A 24817-nucleotide genomic window follows, 5' to 3' on the forward strand; every position below is an offset into this window, starting at 1 on the left:
AGGAGGCCCATCATGAGTGAACCGCTGCATCATAACTCACAAGGACAAGGGAATATGTCGACGCTCCGTGCTGAGTGAATCGAAGATGCATTGTGCGCGTAGAGCAGCGTGTGTAAGCTCTTTTCGGTCTGTTGAGCGCATACAACGCTACCTTCCCAAACTGCTGCTCCCAATTCTGTTTTGTTAGCACTTCATTCGATTTCATATATAACCATTCATTGCTTGACAGCTTCTTTTTGCCCCTCCGAACCGAACCGAATCGTGATGTATCACTCAACCATGATGAGCCTTCTTCTTGCTGGTGTGCTGCTGGTCAGCTCCTCCACATCCACGCTGGGACAAGGAATAGGCAAGCGCGAGAACGATGTAAGAGTATGGAATGGACGACCTCGATGTTCCGATATCCGTGCATCTACCGCTAGTAGCTGGCTTGTGAGTGTGGCTGTGCTTTCCCAGCCGAGACGCATATCTGTCTTTGCGGAGAATGACACGGAGATGATCCAGCGTTTGCCTGCCATGCTGCATAGCTGACCTTGATGTATGGAATCTGTTGATGATACATCTCAGCCAGCAGCGATGTGCGCACTCGCCAAATCCTCCGAACGGATCCAAACCAAGATCATCGAGAACTTGGATGACGATGATCCAGAGAAAGATAAAGAGTACCCCCAGAAATTGAGGATTCACATATTCAATCAGGATCTTACGCCTTGGTCCCATGATTGTGCGTACGATGAGATTGGCTGGGACGATAGCAATGGTTTGAACTGGTACGTCATGTCACATCATGTCCTATCATGTTGGACTCGGCCCAGTCCTACGTTTCGTAAAGTCGGTTGCGTGCTCTCATCAAGTCGCTCGACGAGGTAAACCCAATGGACGATGTACTCATACAATGAACCAATCCTAATATTGTACTGTATCTTGTACAGGTGGACTGCTCCCATACACCAAGCTGTGATCAAGCAAGACGGCGGATGGTACATCAACAAAGAGACCAACGATTTCCAGAGTGATAATACAGTAACCTGGGATCCTGCTTTGGGTTTACGGATCCTCACCGGGATCGAAAGTCAGGTCAAAGTCAAAGGTAAGGATTTTACGGATAGTATTGATGATGAGAAGGATGAAGGGATAGATAAAGCATGTGAGTCTGTATTAGGTTGTGCTGGATCCTTTGAGAGACTCGAAACTTTCGATTTCAATGTCAATATTGATAGCTTACCTGTTTCGGTGCTGGTGCCGGGACTGCGACTGACCCATGTACGATAGGGAGCTGGCTCAAGGCTAATGCCGATAGATCACCTATGATAATCACTACTCGGCCTTACAAGGACGACGATGATCCAGGCTTGGTGGCTCTGAATGCGAAGCAGTGTTATACCGTCATGACTACTGCTCACGATGGACAGGGTGACTGGTAAGTCTCATCCCGCTTCTGAGTACATTCCCTTGCATGTTTTCTGCAGTCTGGCTGGTCAGCCTCCAAAAACTTGATCGGCGAAATCCCATCACCTACTTTGTAATCAAGTCGACGGTAATCTTACTATTTCAGTGTGCTGAAAATGCTCATACTCCAGGATCGAACTCTTCGACCCGTTCGCGAACAAGCAAGAATGGTACAAATGGGCAGATGTAGTCCAAGATCTAGATCAGATCGGTCATTTGAAAGACTTCGCTTCCGTCTGATTTGTTCCATGTGGTTTTGTACTGAATACACCATGCAATAAATGGGATACAAGGAATACATGCTTCAGGAGTTCACTGTTCCATGTATCAAGTGTACACAGCTCGCTCAGGTTGATGAAGCGCTAACATCGCTCCAGAACAACGGCGATTCCCTGTCCACCACCGATACATGCTGCTCCCAATGCCCACTTTTTGTCGAGGCGAATCAGATTATGCGTCAAATTGGCCAGGATCCTGCCGAGTAGGGCCAATTTCACATTAGCTACCAATCACTCGTCTTGCCTTAACGTCCGAGACTCACCTCGCACCACTCGCTCCCAGTGGATGCCCCAAAGCTATTGCACCGCCGAACATATTAGTTTTCTCATTCGGTAATTCCAACTCCCTCTGAACCGCCAGCCACTGAGCGGCGAATGCCTAGATCGATAACGCTTTCTTAGCCTGGTCTCCGAATAATGTATGGTGAAAAGGGAAAACGAAGACACACCTCATTGACTTCTATGATATCCATATCTCCCACCGACTTGCCGATCTTCTCCAAGGCCTGACGAACAGCTACGACAGGTCCAATACCCATGATTTCCGGTTCACATGCGCTCCAGCTATAACTTGCTATTCTAGCTAGAGGCTTCACGCCGTACTTCTGCAGCGAGGTTTCGGACATCACGACGTTGGCAGCTGCGCCATCGCATATCCCAGAGGCATTTCCAGCAGTCACCACGCCTGAATCTTTGATGAATACGCTAGGCAACTTTTGTAAGGACGATAAGGAAGCTTGTGGTCGAGGATGTTCGTCCGCTTCAAGTGTCTGCGGAACACCTTTCACGGGTTTCAGCTTCACGGGCGTGAGCTCAGAAGCAAAGGCGCCAGCTTCCAGACCTGCTGCGTAGCGCTGTTGTGATTGTAATGCGTAATCTGCAGGCATGTCAGCTGACTTCGGATTACCTTCAGCTTGAAACAGCTGCACGTACTGTCGCATTCTTCTCTTGTGATACCGTACTTCTTCGCCAAATTCTCAGCGGTCACTGAACCAGAATCAGCTGGATGGATCTCAAGAAGTGTCAAAGAGGAGCTCACCCCCCATTGGCGTCTTCGTTCCCCCGGGATTCTGATCAACTAGAGCGGCGGCGAGAGAATCTTCCAGTTTCAAGTCCACACCATACCTCGTACCATATCTATTACCAAGATTTCAGCTCAACATCATAGTAAGCGCGAAAGCTGATTTACCTTGATAGACCGGACATTGTATACGGACTCATGCTCATGGCTTCTGTCCCTCCCGTAAGACATACGTCCGCTTCGCCAAGCGAAATGTGCTGAGCGGCCGAGATGGCAGATTGGAAGCCTGATCCACATAGTCTGACAAGAGGAGATCAGCTGAGTGAGACCGTAGTGGAGGACAGGCCAGCTTTTATGACTAACCGATTTAGCGTGAGAGCTGGCACGGTCGGTCCTAAGCCTGATAGATGACCAACATGCCTGGCGAGATATGGCGTGGAATTATCGGATTGCGCTACGTTTCTGGGTCATACAAATCGAGAGACAACGTCAGCTGTTGGTGAACCGTATGTATATCACAGACGTCTTTCGAACAGCTCACCCGAAGAAAACTTGATCTACCTCAACTCCACTTGGCAATTCTGCTAGGGCCGCTTTACCTGCTATACCTCCCAGCTCGGAAGCTTTGAGCTCTTTCAGCCTAGATGAAGCGACCCGATCAGCTTCGTACCTTCAGTCGGATCGAAAAGCTGAATGAGCCTAGCTTACTTTCCACCATAAGCGCCAAACGGTGTTCGTTTGGAAGCGACGATGTAAGACTCGACTCTCGGTATATGCGAAGCGAGTAAACGGGTGGAGGGGATCATGGTGCTCCGTTCGATTCAAGGAGCCAAAGCAAGCGTTGACCGAATATAGCGCTGATTCAGGAAGATCGATACAGCTCGATGGGATGAGTAAGCAATATGATGGGAGCTGGGAGTTGATTCTATTCAGAATGTAGATGCCAAAGAGGTGAAGATGAATGAGCCTTTGTTGGCTCGTCCGGTTATTGATCAGCTTGTGTGCAACCGGTACAAAGTGAGTGACGCGTTTATGGTTTTCGATCGCCATGCCGGTGGAGGTCTGAAGTGGAGGTTGATTATTTGGTGACCGTATAGTGAGTAGTAGTATGCCCGGGCTCGCATCTGACCGATGCACCATTCACTATCTATCGTGATGTGATCAAGAGTAATCGACATTCTAGGTTGATCCCTTTCAGGCGCTTTCATAGGGCAGGCAAACTTTCAACCCGCAATCCTACACCTTGATTCCGGTCAAGACATCCCTTGCCCGAGCAATAGAATCAAAATGAGCGACGATCTGCATCCCGATCTAGACGAGTTCTACGATACAGTCCCTGGCGACGAGGATCAATGGGAAGACGAAGACGATGAGGAAACCGGGGCTATCCGGACTCGAGGTAGTGGGCCTGGAAGAGGGTATCAAGTGTTTGTCGATCCAGATGACGAGTTTGATGATGAAGACGACGATGACGAAGACTACATATTCGAAGATGATATTGGGGAAGTTTACGACGATGAGGAGGCGGATCCGGATGAAGGGGAAGAAGATGAAGATCTGGGCGAGGGGATGTTGATCGATAACGAGGACGATGGTACCGCCGGAGCGTTCAGGGAGCTCGAGAATCTCATCAATGCTCAAACTCGCGGTGGAGCCGGCCTAGCTGGTCTCGGGGATGGAGGTGATTCTGGTGGATCGTCATTGTTACAACAGCTCATGAACAGTGGCATACTTCGAGTGACGCGAGGTACGGCCGGTGAAGATCCTCTAAGTAGAGCACAGAGAGCTCAAGCGAGACAAGGAACTCAAAGAAGACAGAGAGAACCCTGGTGGACACCTCAGAGAGAACCGCACCCGAACGGGAAAGCATTGCTCAAAGGAGGGGAATTTGGGAGAGTCGGTCAGTGGGATGCGGGCAAGAATCAGTATGGAGTGAGAAGACCGAAAGTGAATCAAAGTTGGATGAACGGCTGGAGCGGACCTAAACTGACAGTAAGCCAGGGTGTGATCTTGTCCCCCATTGAATTGATGATACATTCGGTGGCTGACGGAACGACCACTGATTTCGTATTTTATCCCGCAGTCTGCACACTCTCGAGCGATCGTACCAAATACGCCAGGGACGATCGTAGCTGTTTACCCGTCTGTACCCTATGTCGGCCAATACGCCAAAGAAGATTATTCCCTATTCTGTGAGTATCTCCTTCTTCCACTCATCAATTCAGCTCAAGGATAGCCCTGACTTATCTTATCTTCATGTCAATTCCTCATAAACTGATACGGCACTGCGGTATAATCGATTCGCACCTCCGTCAGACACCGCGACGCAGTATTTCACCCTCCACCTGTACTCCACCAACCAGGCTAAGAAGAACCACATCACTTCGAATCCGCGGAAACGACGTCGATCGAGATCACTATCTGTTCAACCGCCACCGCAATCTGCCCCAGAAGAAGAGGAGGAAGAGGTAGTAGAAGAAGATGACGATGACGATGATTACGAGACTGAAGAGTCCGACGAAGATGATATGTGGGGAAGAGGCGGAGGAGGACCACGGTCGAGTAGCGATGATTCTAGTCTGAAGAGGATAAAGAGGGTTCAAGGGGTAGAAGGTAGCTGGACAGTCACGGATTGCGATGCCGACAAGAAAGGTGACAAGTATGTTTGTCCGATCATGCATCCGCAGGACCCCCTTCCCAATACCCAACCGCACCTTGACTACAAGGCTGACACTGGTTGGATGATGCTTGTCGCAGGATGATATACTCGTCAATCACTCCATACGTCCATATGCTATATACCAACGAAACAGACCAAGAACACATCGAGCTTGATTTCACCGGTAGAAGGAGAGACAGGGATGCGATGTGGGGCTATGATAGATTCGGTGTATGTCATCTAGGCTTCGCAAATAACCTTAGGTTGCGGATCATGGCTGACATGGATTGTGACAGATATGGAGTATACGATTCTCTGCGGACGGGAAGGAAGTCGTAGCTGGAGCAGGAAGCGGTCGGATCATGGTGTATGACATCGACGCTCAACGAAGGACGTTGGCCGTGCAGGGTCATGCGGATGATGGTCAGTCATTCCTCATCTCATTTTGTCATTCTGGCAAGTAAGATGCCTGTTGATGCTAATCAGTCATGTGGTGACGGTGTAAATAGTCAACGCGGTCTCATTTGCGGACGAGTCATCTACGAACATCCTAGTCTCCGGATCCGACGACGGATATGTCAAAGTATGGGATCGCCGATCGCTTTCGTCCTCCACTCCATCAGGTATCCTAGTCGGAGCTACGGAGGGTATCACGTATACTTCTCCCAAAGGCGATGGACGGTATATGATAGTCAACTCGAAGGATCAAGCAGCGAGGTTATACGATTTGAGGAAGATGAGAAGCGCAAACGAGTTTGATAATGAGCCTGATGCGGTGGCGAGTCATGGATCACCTAGATTCGATTGTGAGTCCATCATTCTGATCTGATTCTTCTCTACCGATTCAAGAGTCCGGTCTTCCTATGGAACGTTGAGTTGAGGCAGAACTGATCTGATAAATCTGAATTCGTATCTCAGACCGAGGGATGGATTATCCGCGACCGAGCCGACTTGCTCATCCGAAAGATTGCTCGATCATGACCTTCCGAGGACATAGTGTGTTGAGGACATTGATTAGATGTCATTTCAGTCCGAGGGAATCGACGGGTCAGAGTTATATATACTCAGGAAGGTGTGTATTCCAGGCGTCAGGCTGATGCCCCGGAAATGTTACATCATGGTTATATGAGCTGATACGGGATGATGTAGTGCCGACGGACTGATACATATTTGGTCGCTTGACGGTCGAGGTGAGTTATCTATTTCAATTCGGAGTAGATTCAGTACACTGATTATCCGAATGTTCCTGTTATAGTGGTACAAGGTAAATGAGCCATCCAATTCCTATTGATGAAATACATTTGTTCTGATTTTTGAGGTAGTCCTAAATCGAGCCGAATCATTACCGTTGAAACAGAATGCGAACTACTCAGACCCCTCTATGGCAGATCCGACTCTCCCGAATAATTCAGGTCGATATCAAGCCTCGATCAACCAAGGTAACAGATACGCATCTCACGGTATCGGATTCACTGTTCGTGATGTCGCTTGGCACGGATACGAGCCCACCTTGATGTCTACCTGCTGGGAGACGAATGGGCATTATAGAAGTGGCGGGAACGTTGCGAAACATGAGTGGAAAGGATTAGGTAAGAATGGGTTGAATAGGTTAGAAGATTGGGTTGAGAAGCGTCAGTCTGAGAGCCAGAATGATCCGCAAGGAGGAACGAGGAGGATGCCCGGAAGTGTATGGGACTGGGATATGTGATAAGTAATCTACTGTCGTGTCACGGCTTACAGAAAGAACGAGCGCCCGGTATCGTTGTAGGATATTTTCAGGTCTATACATCGGATAGAAGAGAATTTGTATTGCCTTTTATTATTTACAATCATGTCATTCGATGCTGTAGCTCTGATCAGTCTTTTCGGATGCATATGTATCAAAGGAATGCCGCGATATCTCATCGTCAACCCAGCGCCAAGAGATAGCGTCACGCATCTGTATACCTGCATTATCTAGTGCAAAAAGCAGGGTAGAAGGACGGTCGAGAACACGCTCTTCCCTAATGACAGGTCTGTGCCACCCGACTCTGTCGTCATAGTCACCGTTTCTGGCGTCACTTCCATCAAAACGTGGATAGACTGCTTTTCCACTGCGCTTGTGCAATCTCCTTCAGCAGGACACATATAGACAGTCGAATGGATAGGTCTTCTTGCATTGATTCTCCATTCCATCCTCTTTCATCTTACATCTTTCATCTTTCAAACTTCCTCTTGCTAAGCAAAACTTACAGACGCAGACGGCATTACGTTTCTTTTTTACCTCATCTCGCATTTTGTGGGTTGACGTAATTACTATGAGTAACTCTACTAGTGCCACTCCGGTTACCCCGCATACGTCATCAGCTGCTCATCATCCCGACTTGGCTTTTTCCGCTGAGAACGAAAAGAAGAACCAGGACGAGGATGACAGCATCACTTCACCAGTAGCAGCACAAGTGCCAGTATTAGTCGATTTGACACCTTTACCAGGCGACGAAGATAAACAGATATTCTACCCATTGGACATCAACTCCGTCACTGATCTCAACGAGGGTCGTACTGCTGATTCATCAGCGTCAATACCGCATTCGACTGTCGACAAGGATAAACCCCTACCTTCTATATTCCCATCACCATCATCTGCCTCCCTAGTCGATCCTACATCCGAGTCGCAATCCCGTTTTAACTCTGACTCTGACCCCCACGGTCACACAGACACGAACACGAACACGAACACGATGTCCGACTCGAAAACCAATACCGAGTTTCCGGACTTACCACCTGTCCCCCCCTCCCGAGTTGTCGGACAAGGATATTCCACTAGTCACCCGGTTCCCACGGTACAGCATTACAAGGAGGAACAGAAACAGCATGAACAAGATGCGCAGGCGTACGCGGAAATCGTAGAAGCCAGACGCAAGGAGGCTGAACAGCGAGAACGTGATCAAGCTCAAGCACAGGCCGAACGGGAAAAAGCGAGAGCGTCGGCTGGACAAGGGGGAGATAATGCTGATGTGCAAGAAGCGGATGATCTGAGAAGTACGGGAACGAAAGTCAAAGATGAGTTGCACGAAGAGACGAACGCTGCGAAAGCGCAAGGTGATAAGAAGGATGAGACACATGCCCAGACCGGAGCAAATGAGAAGAGCAGGCTGATGGATCAGATGAATGCGAATAAACGTGAGTTGTCGCGCGACCTCGAGCCACAGCAGTGCCCATTGATACGAGATATGATAATGCTGATCACTGGAAATTGGAATGCACTGGACACTTAGTCAAGCCTACCGAGCGATTGCAACGCGCTGAAAAGGGACAGAGACGAGTCAGAGATCCCGTCACTGGAGCTGAAGTCATCGTCAAAGATGCTGATCCCAAAGGTGAGTAACGTCTACCTCATCCAACCCCACAACTGTCACATTTCTTTATCTGAATGCTATTCAGTCGTCCGTCTGCTGACTGGATGATTCGCGACACAGACTTCGACGCAAGCATTCCAGCTACGAAAGGCACGAATGCTCTATACCATGCTTTCCCGCCTCCCAGACCGCCCTCGGTCGACGCCATGATCCAGAAGCTCAAGCTCATGCAATACGTCGTTGCCGGAGCCATGTTCTTCATCTGGCTTAGCGTGGCCTTCGGTTCAGGCTTGGTCAAGTTGATCTGGAGATCCGTATTGTGCTCTACGACCGGGTTCATCCTTATGACTGGAATCAGTCTCGTCGAACGTGGATTGGATAAAGAGATCGAAAGGGTCAGACAAGATATGGGTCGACAGAGAGGAGAAGCTTTCTCTCCCCCCATCCCGGAGAGTGTCGAGTGGCTGAATGGTTTGATCAAGTTGATATGGGGTCTGATCGATCCGTAAGTTTCACTTCTAAGCGCTTCTGATGTAGGCTTTCAACAAACGATGTCGCTGAACCACCAGCTGATTCGTGTGACTACGATGACAGCGCCCTTTTCATCTCGGTTGCAGATATGGTCGAAGACATCTTGCAACAATCTCTTCCAGGATTTGTGGACGCTGTCAGGATTACAGATTTAGGCCAAGGCTCGAATCCGCTCAGAATCACCTCGATCCGAGCGCTCCCGGACCAGCCTGGAGATGACGGATACCCAAAATCCGGATGGATCAACGAGGGTAATGAGAACATCAAGACCAAGGATACCGCTGGTAAAGATATCACAGAGGACGAAGCCGGAGATTACTACAATTTTGAAGTTGCCTTCTCTTACGGTGAGTCAGCTGTCCAAAGCACTACTGCAGGGCTACAGCCGGGGTTTCAGCTGATTCAATGAATGAAATGCTATGCGCCGATTAGCTGCTCTGCCCGGACAAGGAGCTAATCTGAGAGCGAAAAACATCCATTTGCTCATTGAGTTCTTCCTTGGGCTCTATGACTGGCTTCACATCCCTATTCCCATCTGGATTCAAGTGGAACAGATTTTCGGTGTCGTCAGACTACGAGTCCAATTCATTCCGGAACCGCCATTCGTTCGAAACTTGACTTTTGCTTTATGCGGAGTTCCCGCAGTCGAAGTCTCAGCGATACCTATGTCAAAGCACTTGCCCAACGTATTGGACTTGCCATTCGTCTCCTCCTTTGTTAAAATGGGTATCGCAGCCGGAACAGCAGAACTTGCCGTGCCAAAATCGATGACTCTCAATATCCAAGAATTGCTCTCTGGGGCTGCAGTGGGAGATACCAGGGCTATCGGTGTATTCGTCATTACAATTCATCACTGTGAAGGTCTCTCCGCGCAGGACAACAACGGTTTATCCGATCCGTACGTGGTACTCGCCTATGCTAAATTCGGCAAACCTCTTTACTCCACTCGAATCATCCTTGAAGACTTGAACCCGGTATTCGAAGAGACAGCGGTCTTGCTCTTGACTATGGACGAGGTGAAAGCCAAAGAGGATTTGGCTGTTATGCTTTGGGACAGCGATAAAGCTTCTGCTGAGTGAGTTAGCCCTTTCCTATTGACAAGAATGGATGACTCACCGATTGTGACTCGATCGTAGTGACCTAGTTGGACGAGTTCAAGTGCCTGTTGAAGAACTTATGTTGGAGCCCAACACCATGCACAGGAGAGAAGACAGTCTTATGGGTTTCGAAGATGCTAACGACATGCCAGGTAAGCCATTCGATTGCAACAATGAACGAATGATCAAAGCTGACAGCCTGCGTGTTTTAGGCAAAGTCGTTTGGTCTATCGGTTACTTCGAGAAAGCGCCACTGGTCAAAGAGCTTGAACGAGGCCCTACTGTCGAAGAGGCGAAAGCTACACCCGATCCACCAAAGACCGCACCGGAAATGGAGATGCTGCCACAAGATGCTGCTCCCAACCCAGCTAAGAAAGACTTACCGCCCCCTCCGCCCGACGTCCAAAAGACCCGACCCGACCCGAAATGGCCCTCTGGTGTACTCTCCATTATCTTGCACCAAGTCAATAATCTCGAGAGACAAAATCTTGAAGGTGCTTCCGGTGACCGAGAGGGTGAAGCCGGTCAAGATACGGATCAACCTTCTGAACAATCAGAGAACCTCCCGTCTGGATATGGTGAATTTTTGGTTAACGATGATATGGTATACAAGACTCGAGTCAAGCAATACACGACTAACCCATACTTCGAAGCTGGTACCGAAGTCTTCGTCAGAGAGTTCGAGAACACTGTTGTCAGAGTTGTCATTCGGGATTCCAGACTTAGAGAAGCAGATCCTATTCTTGGTATTATCAGTGTCAGGCTTTCTGAGGTGTTTGCTGAGGCTTCGTCCGTTACGCAAGTGTATGCTTTGACTGAAGGAGTTGGATTTGGAAAGTGAGTCGGATGTTTTCGCACGAAGAATGTCCTCGAGTCTAAGCTGATTGACCTCGAATTCTGCAGAGCCAACATATCCTTCGCATTCCGAGGAGTCCAGACTACTTTACCCAAGAACATGCGAGGATGGGATACTGGCACATTGGAAGTTTCAGACGTTTCCGCCGTCATCCACGATGGAAAATCCGAATTCTTCGAACCTAAAGCCACCAGACTCAGAGTCGTCACTTCCGAGAAAGTCGAAACGCTATCGAAGAAAGAAGTTGAGGTCAACGGTAATCAAATGAAATGGGATTTAGACTTGTTGAGATTACCCGTCTATTCAAGATATCAATCATCCGTGGTATTCGAACTTGGAAAAGCCAACGGTCCTCTATCGACCCTCGGCATACAGAATAAGCCGAACGCGATCGCTGTTTTGTGGATGCAAGATCTCACGGACGATGTGCAACAGCAAGTTAAACTTCCGATCTTGGTCTCGACCGAGAACCACGTTTCGAATTTGAGGCAAAATGCGATTAACGATCAGACGAAGAAGTTCCACAAGTTCGAGATTGTCGGTGAGCTCACGGCGATGCTTAAGTTGGATAGTGGATTGGATGAGGATCACGAGGTGAGTGCGACTCCTTGCATTCCTACTCCACTCTTCTTAGCGTTTCCTATCCTGAGGTGGTACTAAAGTCCCTTGATACTCATGACCGTGCAACGCGTGCTGATAATTGTTGTCATGTAACAAAATAGACTATAAGACAAGGTCAATCTCGACGACACGCTTTGGAGGCACAGTGAGTATCGCATTCGCGATATTTGTTGAGTTAGCGAGAATATGGCTGATCAGGTAATCGCATGTAGTGACCACATCGAAGGAGAAGCTGAGATCGCACGAAAACAAGCGCACTTCGAAGATGACGGAGTGATTGATAAAGAAGAACAAAAACAGATTGATCGGGCACATAAGAGACAGCTCGAGAGCCGAGGTAGGGGTCTAGCTCAGGTGAAAGCTTATAGATCTGCCAAATGGATGATGCGGGTGAGTCAGACTTCTGAGTTGATGTGATCCGATCTGGTCTGATCGATCGAAGTCTGGGCCGACATGTTGCATATACTGATGACAATGTCTTCGCAGGGCGTAAAGGATCGATTACCTGGTCAGAAGAAGAGCAGGGAGCGTGAGTCACTCTGTGTCCTTCCCTTTGAGCCAAACTTCCAAGGATTGCTCCTGAGCAAGATCGCTGATGACCCTGATAATTTCCTTAGCTACTGTCCAAACTGAGGCTTAGGACCATGATTTCATGATCCTTAGAGGCAATTTGATAATTGTGGATAAGGATGAAGGGAGGATTGATATGCGCATTGAGAAGAAAGAAGATTCATGATACACGCTATAATATACCAAAATGCATGTAGCTTGATAATATGCTTCAGTGGGTCTTTACAACATGTCTGCCGGCATGCAGTCCTTCAAGGTGATTAGACTACACAGATGATCCGCCTAGGCAGTGTTGGGCTTCCTTGTTGATCCCATCTCTTCTTTGAAACGCGCGATAGACTGTTGCCCAATTCATTCAGCTATTCAGGAGGAAATGCTGCTGGTCGATGCTCCGTGAGACCATAAGACGATGAGACCGTAAGATTGCGAGCTATTTTGACGGATCGAATTTTGGGACTCGTCGTGCTTGACTCGTCATTCGTTACGCGTCACACATCGCTTGTTGTGGTTCTTTTGTCACGTAGTAAAGACACTGCGTCTCAATAATGCTCGGACTGAACTCAATAATCGTCCATATCTATATCCTCTTCGGACCGCCTGGAAATCACTTCTTGCTGATCATGACTGCCATGTTGTTGTTGTTGTTGATGTTGATGTTGACGATCGTGCTCGACTCCATTCTGACGTATGTCGACGTCGATATCGGTATCTGGATTTTGTTGATCGCGTGGAGAGGCTGGATGGCGTGATGCACCTTCGTTCTGAGGTCGATACGGACTAAGAGAAAAAGATCACGGGGTATATCAGTCAGTCTTTTCGTTCCAGCTCCATTCAGATCACGCGGTGTGCAGTGTAGAGGCACTGGGGGAGCTTGGTAGGATACGATCGACCGTGTTTGTCTCGGAAACGTGTGAAAGTATATATATGTAGGTGGGGTGATTCCGCTTCCTTCTAGGACTCAATCATCTAAGTAACAAAACGCAGGTTCAACTCACTCGTCCCGATGCATTTCCACATCCACATCCGCATCCGCTTTCGCCGCCATCCCATTCTCAGTCGCATTTTCATTTTCATCCTCGTTCTCGTTCTGATTCTCGTGATCATTCCCAATCTGCGCCTCTTGTAATTCCCTCAACCTCTTCTTCTGTCTTTCCTCTTCTTGCTCTACTTGTCTAGCTCGTCGAACAGCCTTCTCTGCATCTTCTTTACGCTGTTTCTTGATTTTGGCTATCCGGTAAGCTATCAGGCTGTTCTCCTGAGAGCCAAAACCCGAATACCGTCAATTATGCTCCGAAACAGTCTATCTGATTCCTTGAGGGCAATGTTGGAGAGTTGCCCATCGGGGTATGACGGATAGAGTAGCGTGAGACTGAGCGGCGACTTACATCTTCCAGTTCGTTGATTATATCTTGTATAGCGACGTATCTACCTATCAAGCGCCGGCTGCAGATCAGCTATGACTCGTTGAGCTGAGTGACTGCATGACCATGAACACCGGAAGAGGGGAGGAGCAATGGCCTCAGCTCACGCTTGAACATCTCCTCGTCCGTCGGATGAGCGTCCGTATATCCTCCTGCGCCTGCGCCTGCGCCCGACATCGACATCGCTGATTGGGTAGGGACTACGGCTTGAGGGGGTGGATGAGTCTTTTTGGTCGGTGAGAGTATATGAGAAGACATTGCGCCTGATTCATATGCCTGAAAAGGATGGGTGGAGATTGTTGATCTCAAGTGTGTGGGTGAGTAGGTTGAGTGCAGCTGTCTTATGTTAATGTGAGTCATACGACGCTGCATCAAGAAGAATGACTCTGTGGTGCGTGAAGGAGAATGCTTTTGTTTTTAGTGAGTAGAGGGTGGAGGTACAGTATGGTATGGTGGCGGAAGACTGGTTCTGTGGCGAATTACTTTTCATTCTCATTCCCCTCTCATCCCTTTGGCAAGATCCAGCGGACGCGAATCACTCGCAGGTGGGTATCACCTGTGTCGTCTTCAGATGTCGACAATAGCCCAGCAGGACTATGGGGAAGTGTTGTGAACGGCAAGACTCATTGAAACGGAATAAATGGCAGAACTTGCGACCTTTGTGAAGAGGATTCCGAGCTACAACAAAGGACGAGTCCTTATGTACGCACGTTTGGGGTTGATTCGTAACGTCTCACACCGGCCATTCAGATGAGACACGGAACCGAGGTGTAAGGAGGATGGCATCTGTGAAGAGCAATCAGCGAAAGGGTACCACGGTCTTGCTGCAAGTCTGTGGTCTGATTCAGGGGATATATGGTGACATTGGTCAAACTCGGGATTTCCAGTTGCGAGTTCTGTGCCCTAGCATCCATTTTCTTTCTTCCTTCATAGCAAACGTATAGGTAGAAGTACACTCATAAGCCCGGTAAGCAGAGAACTCTGCCTCATCAGTAAAAGCTTGAGTAAGCGCACTCGCTCTTTAAATTACTACATCACAGAATTGATCTCGCTTTCACACGAGTTGAAACCCCGCTTCGTTATCTTGGACCGCATCACCTCGCTCGGAGAATTTGAACCGGATCGCCACTCGAGATGATCGGTTTTGTCATCCTTCTATTGCCTGCCTTAGGTGAGTGTCATACATACACTGCAATCTGATGTGTTGGCGCGACTTGTACTGACGATTCTGTCAATCTCAGTGAGCGGATCCGCTCCTTCTGAAGCGGCGTTGACGGTGACTCAAGTCAATACCGTCTGGATCCAGCCTTCGAGCGGCGTGGAAGCTTTCGAGAACACGTCTAGTACAGGTGAGCGAAGGACACTTGACGCACCACAGCTCGTCCGTGATTTGTGTGCGCAATCACTAGGACTTCTGCTGAGTTGACTCTTTCCTATGATCAGCTCCTCCCCCTGATCTTAGCACCTCAGCCACCTACCCAATCGGGTCTAGCACCAGCTCCATTCCGACCAATATCATTCAACAGTCAGACCTCATCGCGGTCGCTACAAGTACAGTCTCGCCTCCCGAGGTCACCGGCAAATCAGCGCCGATCGCAGGTCAAGATGCGTCCCCCTCTTGCAGACAAATCTGGGCTAATAATCCCAAAGAAGACTGGTTGGTGAGTTGTCGTCAATTTTGAACGGAGATTATGATTTCGTTTTAGGAATAGGAATCGCTGATGATTGTACGGGGTTTTCCTAGTTCTCAACCCTTTGCTCATGGGCAAACGCAGACCCAAACTGGGCCTTATCCGCTTTGGACTATGCGGACCAACTAAATTTCACCGATAAGAACGATCTGCCCGCTATCAATGTCACTCTGTACGATGGTTCTCTAAATATCAGACCGCCTCGTACCATGGCATTTGAGGGCGTAAAAAGCGATGGCAACTCCAACGCGAACGATGCATGGTGAGTCAAGGGTCCACAATTTCATGATTTACGCCAAACTTCAACAAGGGATTCGAGCGCGGAAGTTCAAATGACTGTAGGTTAACTGATTGACAAGAGACTGATGCTCCACTGTTTATTGTTTGCATAGGTGGAGAGGCGCAATACGGAACGCTTTGCTCGACATTGGTGATCCAAAGATTACATCTGATAACGCTTTCAAGGAGGATCAAGGTTCCCGCGACTGGGCAGGGTATCAAGCGTTAGTCAGCCTGATAGGCATGCATCCTACTAGAGAAGATCCTTCTCAGCTCAATGATGTTATATGGGGTAAGTCAAGTCCGCTCGGGCGTGTCGTTCAATGTATGAAATCGTCGATACAAATAGTACACTACACTCGTACCGCACAGTTCCCAACGAACGGCGCATCGTGATTCCGTTCCACATTGATCGACCTGTAACAACGCGATGCTAATACAGTAGATGCGGTTTTGCCATATACAGAGATGTGGCTCGATAAATCATCCTATACACCAATTACCATCCTCACTCGACCCAATTCGAGTTGCGTGGCGTCGGAGAGGTATTTCTCGGTCGTTGAATTTAACAAAACTATCTCGGACGAGTAAGTCATCTGCTACCGGCATCGCTTTCTCTTGCTTGTCATTTTCCGATGACAATGTAAGCGGGGAAATGGCCGAAAAAATGATCGGCTAACAGATATAATAAATAAATCAACTTGTCCCCTCACTCTCACCCGGTCCCCACTTGCCATATCGTGATGGTTTCACACAGTATCAAATTATGGGATCCCTCAGCAGGCGGAGAAGAGGGATATTTCTCAGTCAACGCCGGTAAGCTGAAACCAGATGTTCAATGGTTATTCCATCTTGATTGGTGAGTCGCTGTTTCTCCCCTCTGCTGTAGTTACGCCTAAATGTAAGTGCACATACAAAATTCCATCCAATCGGGGTTCCAAACGAATGTTATAATATACTCAGACGTATTGTCGTTGAGTCTAAATGAATTTAACGGTTGAGATGTCTTTCAACAATTAGGCAACGGTATTATCCCGTCGCTCGAAGATCTTACAGTGACTTGAACTCATATCAAGTCGAGTTACAGAACGAATAAGCGAATGTCAAGATGATGAAGATGATGATGATGATGATGATGATGATGATGATGATGATGATGATGATGATGATGATGATGATGATGATGATGATGATGATGATGATGATGATGATGATGATGATGATGAGAATGACGCTCTATCGGAGCGCACGATAATTGTCCCACCTCACCTTACATACAATAATTCGAATAGTAATTCCGCATGTTATAACTTAGCTCAACCTCAAGATAGTGACGTGTTCGTCAACCAGTCAACGCACCATGGCCTGACTAAACGATGTAATGTGCAAAGTTCAGTGTACAAGTGTACAGTACTGCGCATTATTGCAGAGAGATCGGAGAGGATAAATTGCAGATCGCTTATGCTCATTAACTTTGTGTACAGTATCAACATCCCCGCTGCAAGGGGAGGACGCTCTTGTTACCCACACAGACACTGATGCGAATTGTGATGATGATGTGTATTATATTTTGAATATCAATATGCATTGTACACAATTGTAGGTTACTGCGATAATATCCGCCGTATACTCTTTGCACTTCTTACCAACGGTTGGGTTTCTTAAATCGTGCTTTTGACCTTGCTCATCCCTCGTCCTCGTTTGACCTGTGTCGCCAAAGACCTAAGACCAGTGTACTTGCCTCAGTCTTCGACCACTGTCCAAGACAGGTGGCAGGTCAAACCCCGCAGAGCCTCAAGCCCTATTGATACACATAATCTCCTTCATATCCATACGCAACTTGCCCCTGCGCTCCAGCCCATCCATTCGTGGGATACCCATTCGCATCTACATAATACCCATTCCCATTACTGATCTCATACCCATTAGCAACGGCGGACTGGGTATACGGATTGTAATGTTGTTGAGGATAATATGCTTGATTCAAATTCGGGTCCATCGAACCTGTGTTCAGAGTCGCAAATGTAGGTTGGAGTTGTTGTTGCATGTAATCCTTCTCCGATTGACCTTTTATACCACTGTTCCCAGAACCAGAAGGAGGTTTTATAGAGATCTTCGCGCTTTGTCTGGCAGGTGCGAAATAACCAATCTGGCCGTTTTGCGCGTGGGCGTATGAAGGTGATCCGGCTGAGAAAGGTGATCCTCTACCATCTACGTACTCATTCTGCTGTATTTGCATTTGAGGATAGAATGTCTGGGCCTGAGCTTGAGCAGAGAAGGAACCCCTTTGAGACTCGGGCTGATACTCGTAGGACTGTTGTGCTGGGTAGAATGGTTGGATTGGCGGTCTTTGTTGATGTGCTTGTTGAGGGTACGATCTAGGTGCGTCGCCATTAGAAGGGTAGAAAGGTCGGGGTTGTCCAGCGTTGCCGTTGAGACCACGTTGTGAAGAAGGGACGAATTCCGGTGGATAGGAGGAAGCGCTGACATTTTGCTGTAAATGCGATTTTTGTATGGGGTGCGAATGTGTAGGAACGAATTGAGAATGACTGAATCCGCTGCTCATCGAGCCATTCTCGGATCCAGCTGGATATGGCGAAGGAGCATTGGCGTTTGGGTTTGCGTACATGGTGGGATTGACTGAAGAAGGGAGCTGTGCAGATGCGGGCTGAGGAGGAGGGACTGGCGAAGTGTACAAGATCGCTTGACCCGATTCATTAAGTTCGGGAGTTTCGACTACAGGCCCTGCTTCCGCTGAGACTGGTACAGTAGGGCCGACGGTAACCTCAACGGAACCGGCGGAACCTGGCAACCTGATCGTAACTGCTTGGGAGGTTTCGTCAAGTAGGTTGTCCAGATCAGGTTGGGTCGATTGTCCCTCCGGATCCGTAGACGGCGCGGAGGCCTTCAAAGGAGCGGGTTGTGTCGGGGGGACTGAAGGGGGTGCAGTGGACAGAGAGATAGCGGATGCGGGGATAGAGGCGGCGGCAGAAGCGGTGGGGTCGGCGACAGAGGTGGAAGCAGATCCGGCGGTAGCTGCGGCTTTGGCTTTGGCTGCAGCAGCGGTGGCAGCAAGATTCGAAGGGTGGAAAGGTAATGACGAGAGAGGTTGTCTGAAATGACCGCCTCTTCCTCCTAAGCCTCTACCTCCTCGAGCTGCTGCACCTCTAATGGGTAAACCTCTTGCTCCACCCCTCACAGCAGGTTGAACTGGCGGTGAAAACGGCTTCTTCTCAGGCTGAGACTGTATATGCTCAAAGGCTTCGTGACCCCACTTCTTCTCCTTGGGCTGCGTCGGTATCGCAGATGGTGTCTTCTTCGCCAATTCCTTCTCCAGCCTGTCCATCTCCAACACTGGCTCTGAATCTCCTTCACTCTCATCATCGCCTTCTGCACTCTTCGGTGCCGTCGGCTTCTTCTCGTCGGTTGTCGTCAATTCTACACCTTGAGCGGTACCCCTAGCTCCGGCTCCGAAAGCCGGAGGCGCAAACCCTCTTCCCCTGAAACCTCCTCTAAATCCACCTCGAGGGACTCCTCGTCCGCGCCAATCTGGTAAGCCTCTCGCTGGCAATTGCTGAGGAGGTTCGGTACGTTGATCGTGAGTCCAGAATTTCCCTTGACGCGGTACGACTTTCGGATCGTCGCTGATCAATTCACGTTGTTGGTGTGCCTTGGATCCTCTTCGACCTCGTTGCGAAGTCGAAGTCCGGGACGTGGTCTGGGTGAGAGGTGCCGTGGAAGAGATCGGTTCCTTCTCGTTTCCGTCCAATTTCAAGTTCGACGTAGAAGCTACTAGACCCTCAACATTCTCCTTCTTCTCTGCTACTGGGGTTCCGGCCGCTTTTGCTGCTTCTTTCTTCTTCTTCAACTCCGCTTTCTTGGCCTTTTGTTTGGCTTTCCTCTTAGCTTTGATCTCCTCGAATTTCCTGGTTTCCTCCTCGGTGTACTCCCGCTTCTGACCCTTGCCCTTCCCTTTCACAGATGAATTCGTACCGGCGCTGTTACCGTTGATGTTGGAGGTCTCCTCACCGGCTTTTGCAACCGAAGCACCATCCTTCTTGACTGGAGCTTCGTCTTCCTCGTCCTCTGTGTCCGACTCTGCTTCGGAAGCGGACGAAGGATCAGTCAAGCTTCCATCGCTCCCATCTTCCAAGTCTGACTCGTGATCTGAGTCAACCACTCTACGTCTCGGTCTGGCTTTCACCTTCTTCCCCTTCCCCTTCGGCTTCGCCTTTACGACTTCTGGCTTCTGAGGCTGTTGAGTGATCGTTGCTGGCTCAGGGACGGCGTCTGATTGAGGAGGTGGTGAGACTGATGCGGCAGGGTGTGAGGGTTCAGGTGGAGTTTCGGTCGTCTGAGGCTCGGCATCGGACTTCGTCTCGATAGTAGCAGGAGGATGAGGAGGAGGAGAAGGAGGAGGAGCAGAGATATCTTTTGCGGTGTTTTGGGTATCGATTTGCGCGTTGTCGGTCATCTGTTGGAAGTCGAAGCCTCAATACAATTATCGCGATAAGTTGTACTAGGAGAGGATCTGATGATACGTACGATTGATTAGTAATTATAGGTATGGAACTTTGGCTTGGTATAGACTGCTGATCGGTGAGTAAAAGACAAGATCAGCTCAAGATCCCACTGTTGTTCTGAATGAAGGGAGTTGAGTTGAGCTGACAAACGATGAATGTCAGACTCACTGTGAGATGCTGGCGATCCAATTGCAAAGATGCCTTTTCTTTTCAATGCTACTCACAAGGCGAGATCGATAGGGCCAAGGTCAGCGATCATCATACATACTGTAAAAACAATCGTTCCAATGCAACACCGGCCCGAAGGGCATTTTGCCACCTAAATTTGTTGGTTTTCGCGAATCGAAAACCACCTTGCTGGCGATCAAAATAGGGAACAAGCCGGAGACACTAACTCACCTGTATGTGTATATCTAAGCTGACGTTTGTCTGTATATTGTCGAGCTGTTTTATGTTGGATGCTTATGCTTCGTGTTGTCTATGGGTGGAAAAGCAGCATCTGTCAAATACTACCTACTGGTAGTTTGATTTGAGTTGGACGTGTGATCCATCGAAAACGTAACATGACAATGTAAATGGGAGGCGCGTTTATGATTAAAGGTTTTTAAGTGGCAAATGTGGTGCACTAACTAAAATCAGTCCTATGCTTGTATTTTCTAGGTATACGTCTTGGTCATCACAAACACACAGACGAACAAGCGACCTTGAAGGAAAGGAATCTACAGACGGCGGACTGAAGACTGATGACTGAAGATTGAGGACTAAGACTGAAGACCGCAAGAGAGAAACAGAGGAAGACATTGTAGCTCGACAATCCATCCGTTCTTTCCCGCTCGAGGTGCAAACGCAAAGATACCTTCTCCACCAAATTACTATGCTATTCTAGGTTTATCACCTACAGCAAGCGACGAAGATGTGATCAAATCATGGCGGAGACTGGTCTTGATCGTATGTTGCCGTTGCCATACCATACAATATCTCTCAATAGCTAAACCATGCCAACACAACTGACTGACTGAGTGATTGACTGACTTTACCATTTCGCGTAATGAATAGCATCATCCAGATAAGAATATCTCGTCAATACCCATTCCCATTCCCATCCGCGACTCACATGACACTAAAACGACCACGACCGAGAATGACGGTCCTGATTCAGATATCAACATACGCCTGATCAACGAAGCTAAATCGATCTTACTAGACCCGCACAAAAGAGCAAGATGGCTCGATACATATCCTCACTCGGAATCGCACGCCGGCACGTACTACCAGAGTATATCAAACCCGTCGACAGGAGTAAGAGAGGATGGCCCTCATATATTCCGGAATATATCGTTAGATGAATTCACACCTCACTACGAATCGGACCAAGAGCACAATGGGAATCTGGACTCCGGAATACAATTAACAGCTGCCAAGGATGAGGATAGAGATGATAAAGATCGGGATAGGACAGAACAAGAAGAAGAAGAAGAGGGAGAAGCCCAATGGTATACTTATCCATGCCGTTGTTCGGGCCAATTCAAAATTACAGTCGAGCAATTAGAGCAGAACGTAGAAGTTGTTGGATGTGAATGGTGCGGAGAGTGGATCAGGGTAGGGTACGAGGTAGTACTGGATGATGCTGATTCTAATGCCGGGGAGGACGCGGATGAGGAAGAAAGAGAATGAGCGGAAGAGGGGAAGAGGGGAATTGATACAGGCGATGATCGTGTAGCTTCATATAATAATACAATCTCTCAAATCACTCACTTCAGACTTCAGAACAAATGTTGTATGTAGATCAGAACAGCTTGTCATACATCAACAACCTCTCTATGAGTAAGAGTATGATTTTAGATATACCGACAGTCCTGAGACTGCAGAGTATCGATGCAATCGTGTGAATATTGCTCGTGAGTCCCCACGTCGATATCAAGAGAAAGGCAATACGAAATATACCCAGGGATATGTATGTCACATCGTATCGTATTAAAATGGGTATCAAAAAGAAACCAGAGTATCATTTCTACAGGATATACTTTATTTCTATGGCGTGGTGGGGTATAGTATGGTATGATATGGTAAGTTTCGTAAAGTGTATTGATTCTCGTTTATTATCATTCGATTTGGATTCGAATTGCTCTATAAATCCTTCTTAGAAGGCGCAGGCTGAGGGATGGAATTCCCGTCCGCATCTATCAATCCCTTCTTCTTCATATTTTGGATCGAAGCGTGGATCGGATCGAGTTTATCTTCTGGTGCTCTGTATGAATCCCAGAACGAGTCTGCCCACGTGAAGTACTGTCAAGTAGGGTACAACAGAGGATCAGCATCCGAAGAAAAGCAAAGATTCAAAAATATTGACGGCGTGTGTATCAAGATCAGGAAGAAGGTACAAGATGAGAAGAGAAGGGAGGAAAGCGGATAGAAACGAGCAACTCACCTGACCATAGTTGACGGTAAAGTAAAGATGGTGTAACGTATGATGAGCAGGCGAGTTGATATACCTCTCCAAGAAATGTCCAGAGATCATATCCCCATCGTGGATCAAGATAGTCCAGAATTGCACGAAGACGAATAATCCGAGGTAGGCATATTTGTGCAGTGGGAACAAGTATGGGAAGATGCTATTGGCGACGACGGAAGAACACGTGTCAGCGATGATTCCCCAATGATATTATATTTAGTTATCATTCGCAAGGTTATTTGATTTGAGGAGTAGGTGACTTACTGGTATGGCAATGATTGTGCGTATCCGTCTAGAGGGTGGAAAGCCAATGCAGCGTAAGGGGTTGGGACTGATCCAAGCGGTATCCAGTCAGCGCTTTTTTCACAATCATAATCATGTGCAAGGGAGCTCAAAAACCAAGTCATGTCATGTCATGTCATGTCTCGCAGTGTCATTGGAGATATGGTGGATTCAAGGGAGTAAGGGTGTACAGATGAATGGAAAATTTCAAGTGTGAAAGATGACTCACCAACCCATTTATGATGCGGTTTATGTATATACTTGTAAATCGCCGGGTGGTGCTCCAATCTATGCACCCAGTAAATCGCCAGATCCGTAAACAGCAGAAACATCAAACAACTTCCTGCCAAGTAAGCCCATCCGTAATCTCCTACATCCTCGTATAGCTTCGAGTATCCTCTGACTTCTCCCAAGAACCACGGGAGGGTAATCACGTCGATGACTGGCGCAGCGATCATTGACGACTTGATCTCCATGCGTATCTGGTTCTTCAGGAACCTCGGATGATGTTCTAACCGTCTGTCGTAGAAGCAGAAATACGATATCGAGCAAAAGAGGAAATACATCACGTATGCCCCGAGTAAGGCTATTGTGAAGATCGATATTCCTTGACGAACAATATTGTCCCGAGCGAGTAGAGAACCGGTGGTTAATCCGGAAGAAGAGGGTGGATAATAGGTGGTCGAAGTGGTATAAGGAGATGGGAGGGCGGTTTTGTTATGTACGAACATCTCTGGTAAGCCCGAGGAAGGTATAGGAGGATGAGGAAGAAGGTAGGAATAGACGGAATCGAAGATGTATTCGTCCGTGTAGTGTAGTAGGATATCCATGGTGGCGGCTTGTTTTGACTTGACTTGACTTGACTGAACTTGCTTTGAAAAGGTTTGAAGAAATAGTCGGCCGAAGGCTGATGGTATTGAAGAGGTAATGTCCCACTGACTTGTTCAACTCTTGCAGCGATGATAGTTCTCAGATGTGGATTCTACTTCTATGGATATGTATATCCGATGACTGTGCCGAATGTTGATATACTAGGCTGTCGCTGGTATCCAAGTAAGGTATTCGTAAGCTTGGTCCTTTGCTGTTGCTTTTGGTCGTACGAGAATATCGTCGAATTGGTTTGTTGACTGCGTATAAGCCACGGGTGATGTATTGATATTGATATTTTCTGATTATTAAGGAATGTAAAGCAGACAAGTGAACTTAGTGTCTTGTCTTGTCTTGTCTTGTAGTATAACCTATCTCTATATGTCTATAAGTCTATGAGAATCGTTGCAAGTGTACAAAGCTGAAGGATATCATATTCATGTTGTTATATAATCATATTGACCCATTGACCACCCTAAAATTCATAGTACGAGCCAGTGCCACCGCGTAGGATAATCTGATATTTTACGAGGTGGTACGATAAAACATCAAACTAATTTTCACAGCTCAACCGTTGTTTATTTTATATTCTGAAACCCTGGAAAAAGGGATAAACACGTGGATCCGCCAGTGAATATAGTGGAAAACGGACAACGTAATCCCGGTTGGATCCGATAATTACGCGTCCTATCCGAAGACTAAATTAGCATTATTTCTTTTTTGGTTGATTACGAATCGGGGGTCGCGCTACAATCATGGTTGTGATAAGGATTACGATTACGATTACAATTAGGATCATGTTATTATGGTGATTACGATCGTGCTGTATCAAGTCGACCTCAATCTGATAACGAGTCACTCCTTACGAAAGGACGCCCGCCC

General features: G+C 47.9%; 9 protein-coding genes across 9 annotated transcripts; 5 read left to right on the forward strand and 4 right to left on the reverse strand.

The window, feature by feature from the left end:
• Positions 1-282: 282 nt before the first annotated feature.
• On the forward strand, positions 283-1689 carry I303_100089 (uncharacterized protein; the record flags this gene model as incomplete). The annotated part of the gene is made up of 5 exons (XM_018403466.1): positions 283-432; positions 568-770; positions 933-1147; positions 1273-1420; positions 1581-1689. The coding sequence occupies 5 exons, from the start codon at positions 283-285 to the stop codon at positions 1687-1689; spliced, it is 825 nt and encodes a 274-aa protein (XP_018266120.1).
• A 122-nt stretch (positions 1690-1811) lies between these two features.
• On the reverse strand, positions 1812-3554 carry I303_100090 (uncharacterized protein; the record flags this gene model as incomplete). The annotated part of the gene is made up of 9 exons (XM_018403467.1): positions 1812-1923; positions 1991-2106; positions 2177-2604; positions 2661-2714; positions 2767-2864; positions 2917-3048; positions 3112-3210; positions 3290-3388; positions 3457-3554. 9 exons carry the CDS (start codon positions 3552-3554, stop codon positions 1812-1814), a joined length of 1236 nt encoding a protein of 411 aa, XP_018266121.1.
• Positions 3555-4035: 481 nt separating this feature from the next.
• I303_100091 (uncharacterized protein) lies at positions 4036-7115 on the forward strand (the record flags this gene model as incomplete). Its single annotated transcript, XM_018403468.1, has 9 exons — positions 4036-4740; positions 4832-4940; positions 5065-5407; positions 5506-5638; positions 5704-5830; positions 5917-6213; positions 6326-6479; positions 6557-6597; positions 6730-7115. 9 exons carry the CDS (start codon positions 4036-4038, stop codon positions 7113-7115), a joined length of 2295 nt encoding a protein of 764 aa, XP_018266122.1.
• Positions 7116-7704: 589 nt separating this feature from the next.
• Positions 7705-12490, forward strand: I303_100092 (uncharacterized protein; the record flags this gene model as incomplete). Its single annotated transcript, XM_018403469.1, has 12 exons — positions 7705-8569; positions 8665-8766; positions 8866-9250; positions 9340-9623; positions 9709-10351; positions 10413-10525; positions 10586-11210; positions 11277-11823; positions 11952-11995; positions 12063-12240; positions 12337-12379; positions 12468-12490. The coding sequence occupies 12 exons, from the start codon at positions 7705-7707 to the stop codon at positions 12488-12490; spliced, it is 3852 nt and encodes a 1283-aa protein (XP_018266123.1).
• Positions 12491-12980: 490 nt separating this feature from the next.
• I303_100093 (uncharacterized protein) lies at positions 12981-14099 on the reverse strand (the record flags this gene model as incomplete). Its single annotated transcript, XM_018403470.1, has 4 exons — positions 12981-13197; positions 13416-13675; positions 13806-13849; positions 13949-14099. The coding sequence occupies 4 exons, from the start codon at positions 14097-14099 to the stop codon at positions 12981-12983; spliced, it is 672 nt and encodes a 223-aa protein (XP_018266124.1).
• Positions 14100-14975: 876 nt separating this feature from the next.
• I303_100094 (uncharacterized protein) lies at positions 14976-17283 on the forward strand (the record flags this gene model as incomplete). Its single annotated transcript, XM_018403471.2, has 9 exons — positions 14976-15012; positions 15083-15190; positions 15285-15502; positions 15586-15794; positions 15925-16103; positions 16278-16398; positions 16569-16627; positions 16899-17148; positions 17241-17283. 9 exons carry the CDS (start codon positions 14976-14978, stop codon positions 17281-17283), a joined length of 1224 nt encoding a protein of 407 aa, XP_018266125.2.
• Positions 17284-17612: 329 nt separating this feature from the next.
• I303_100095 (uncharacterized protein) lies at positions 17613-20285 on the reverse strand (the record flags this gene model as incomplete). Its single annotated transcript, XM_018403472.1, has 1 exon — positions 17613-20285. The coding sequence occupies one exon, from the start codon at positions 20283-20285 to the stop codon at positions 17613-17615; it is 2673 nt and encodes an 890-aa protein (XP_018266126.1).
• Positions 20286-21557: 1272 nt separating this feature from the next.
• Positions 21558-22008, forward strand: I303_100096 (uncharacterized protein; the record flags this gene model as incomplete). Its single annotated transcript, XM_065968047.1, has 2 exons — positions 21558-21633; positions 21677-22008. The coding sequence occupies 2 exons, from the start codon at positions 21558-21560 to the stop codon at positions 22006-22008; spliced, it is 408 nt and encodes a 135-aa protein (XP_065824119.1).
• A 453-nt stretch (positions 22009-22461) lies between these two features.
• I303_100097 (uncharacterized protein) lies at positions 22462-23898 on the reverse strand (the record flags this gene model as incomplete). Its single annotated transcript, XM_018403474.1, has 4 exons — positions 22462-22620; positions 22763-22946; positions 23051-23117; positions 23298-23898. 4 exons carry the CDS (start codon positions 23896-23898, stop codon positions 22462-22464), a joined length of 1011 nt encoding a protein of 336 aa, XP_018266128.1.
• Positions 23899-24817: the final 919 nt, after the last annotated feature.

Source organism: Kwoniella dejecticola, chromosome 1 (genome assembly GCF_000512565.2).
Source record: "Kwoniella dejecticola CBS 10117 chromosome 1, complete sequence".
Classification (NCBI taxonomy): Eukaryota; Fungi; Basidiomycota; class Tremellomycetes; order Tremellales; family Cryptococcaceae; genus Kwoniella; species Kwoniella dejecticola.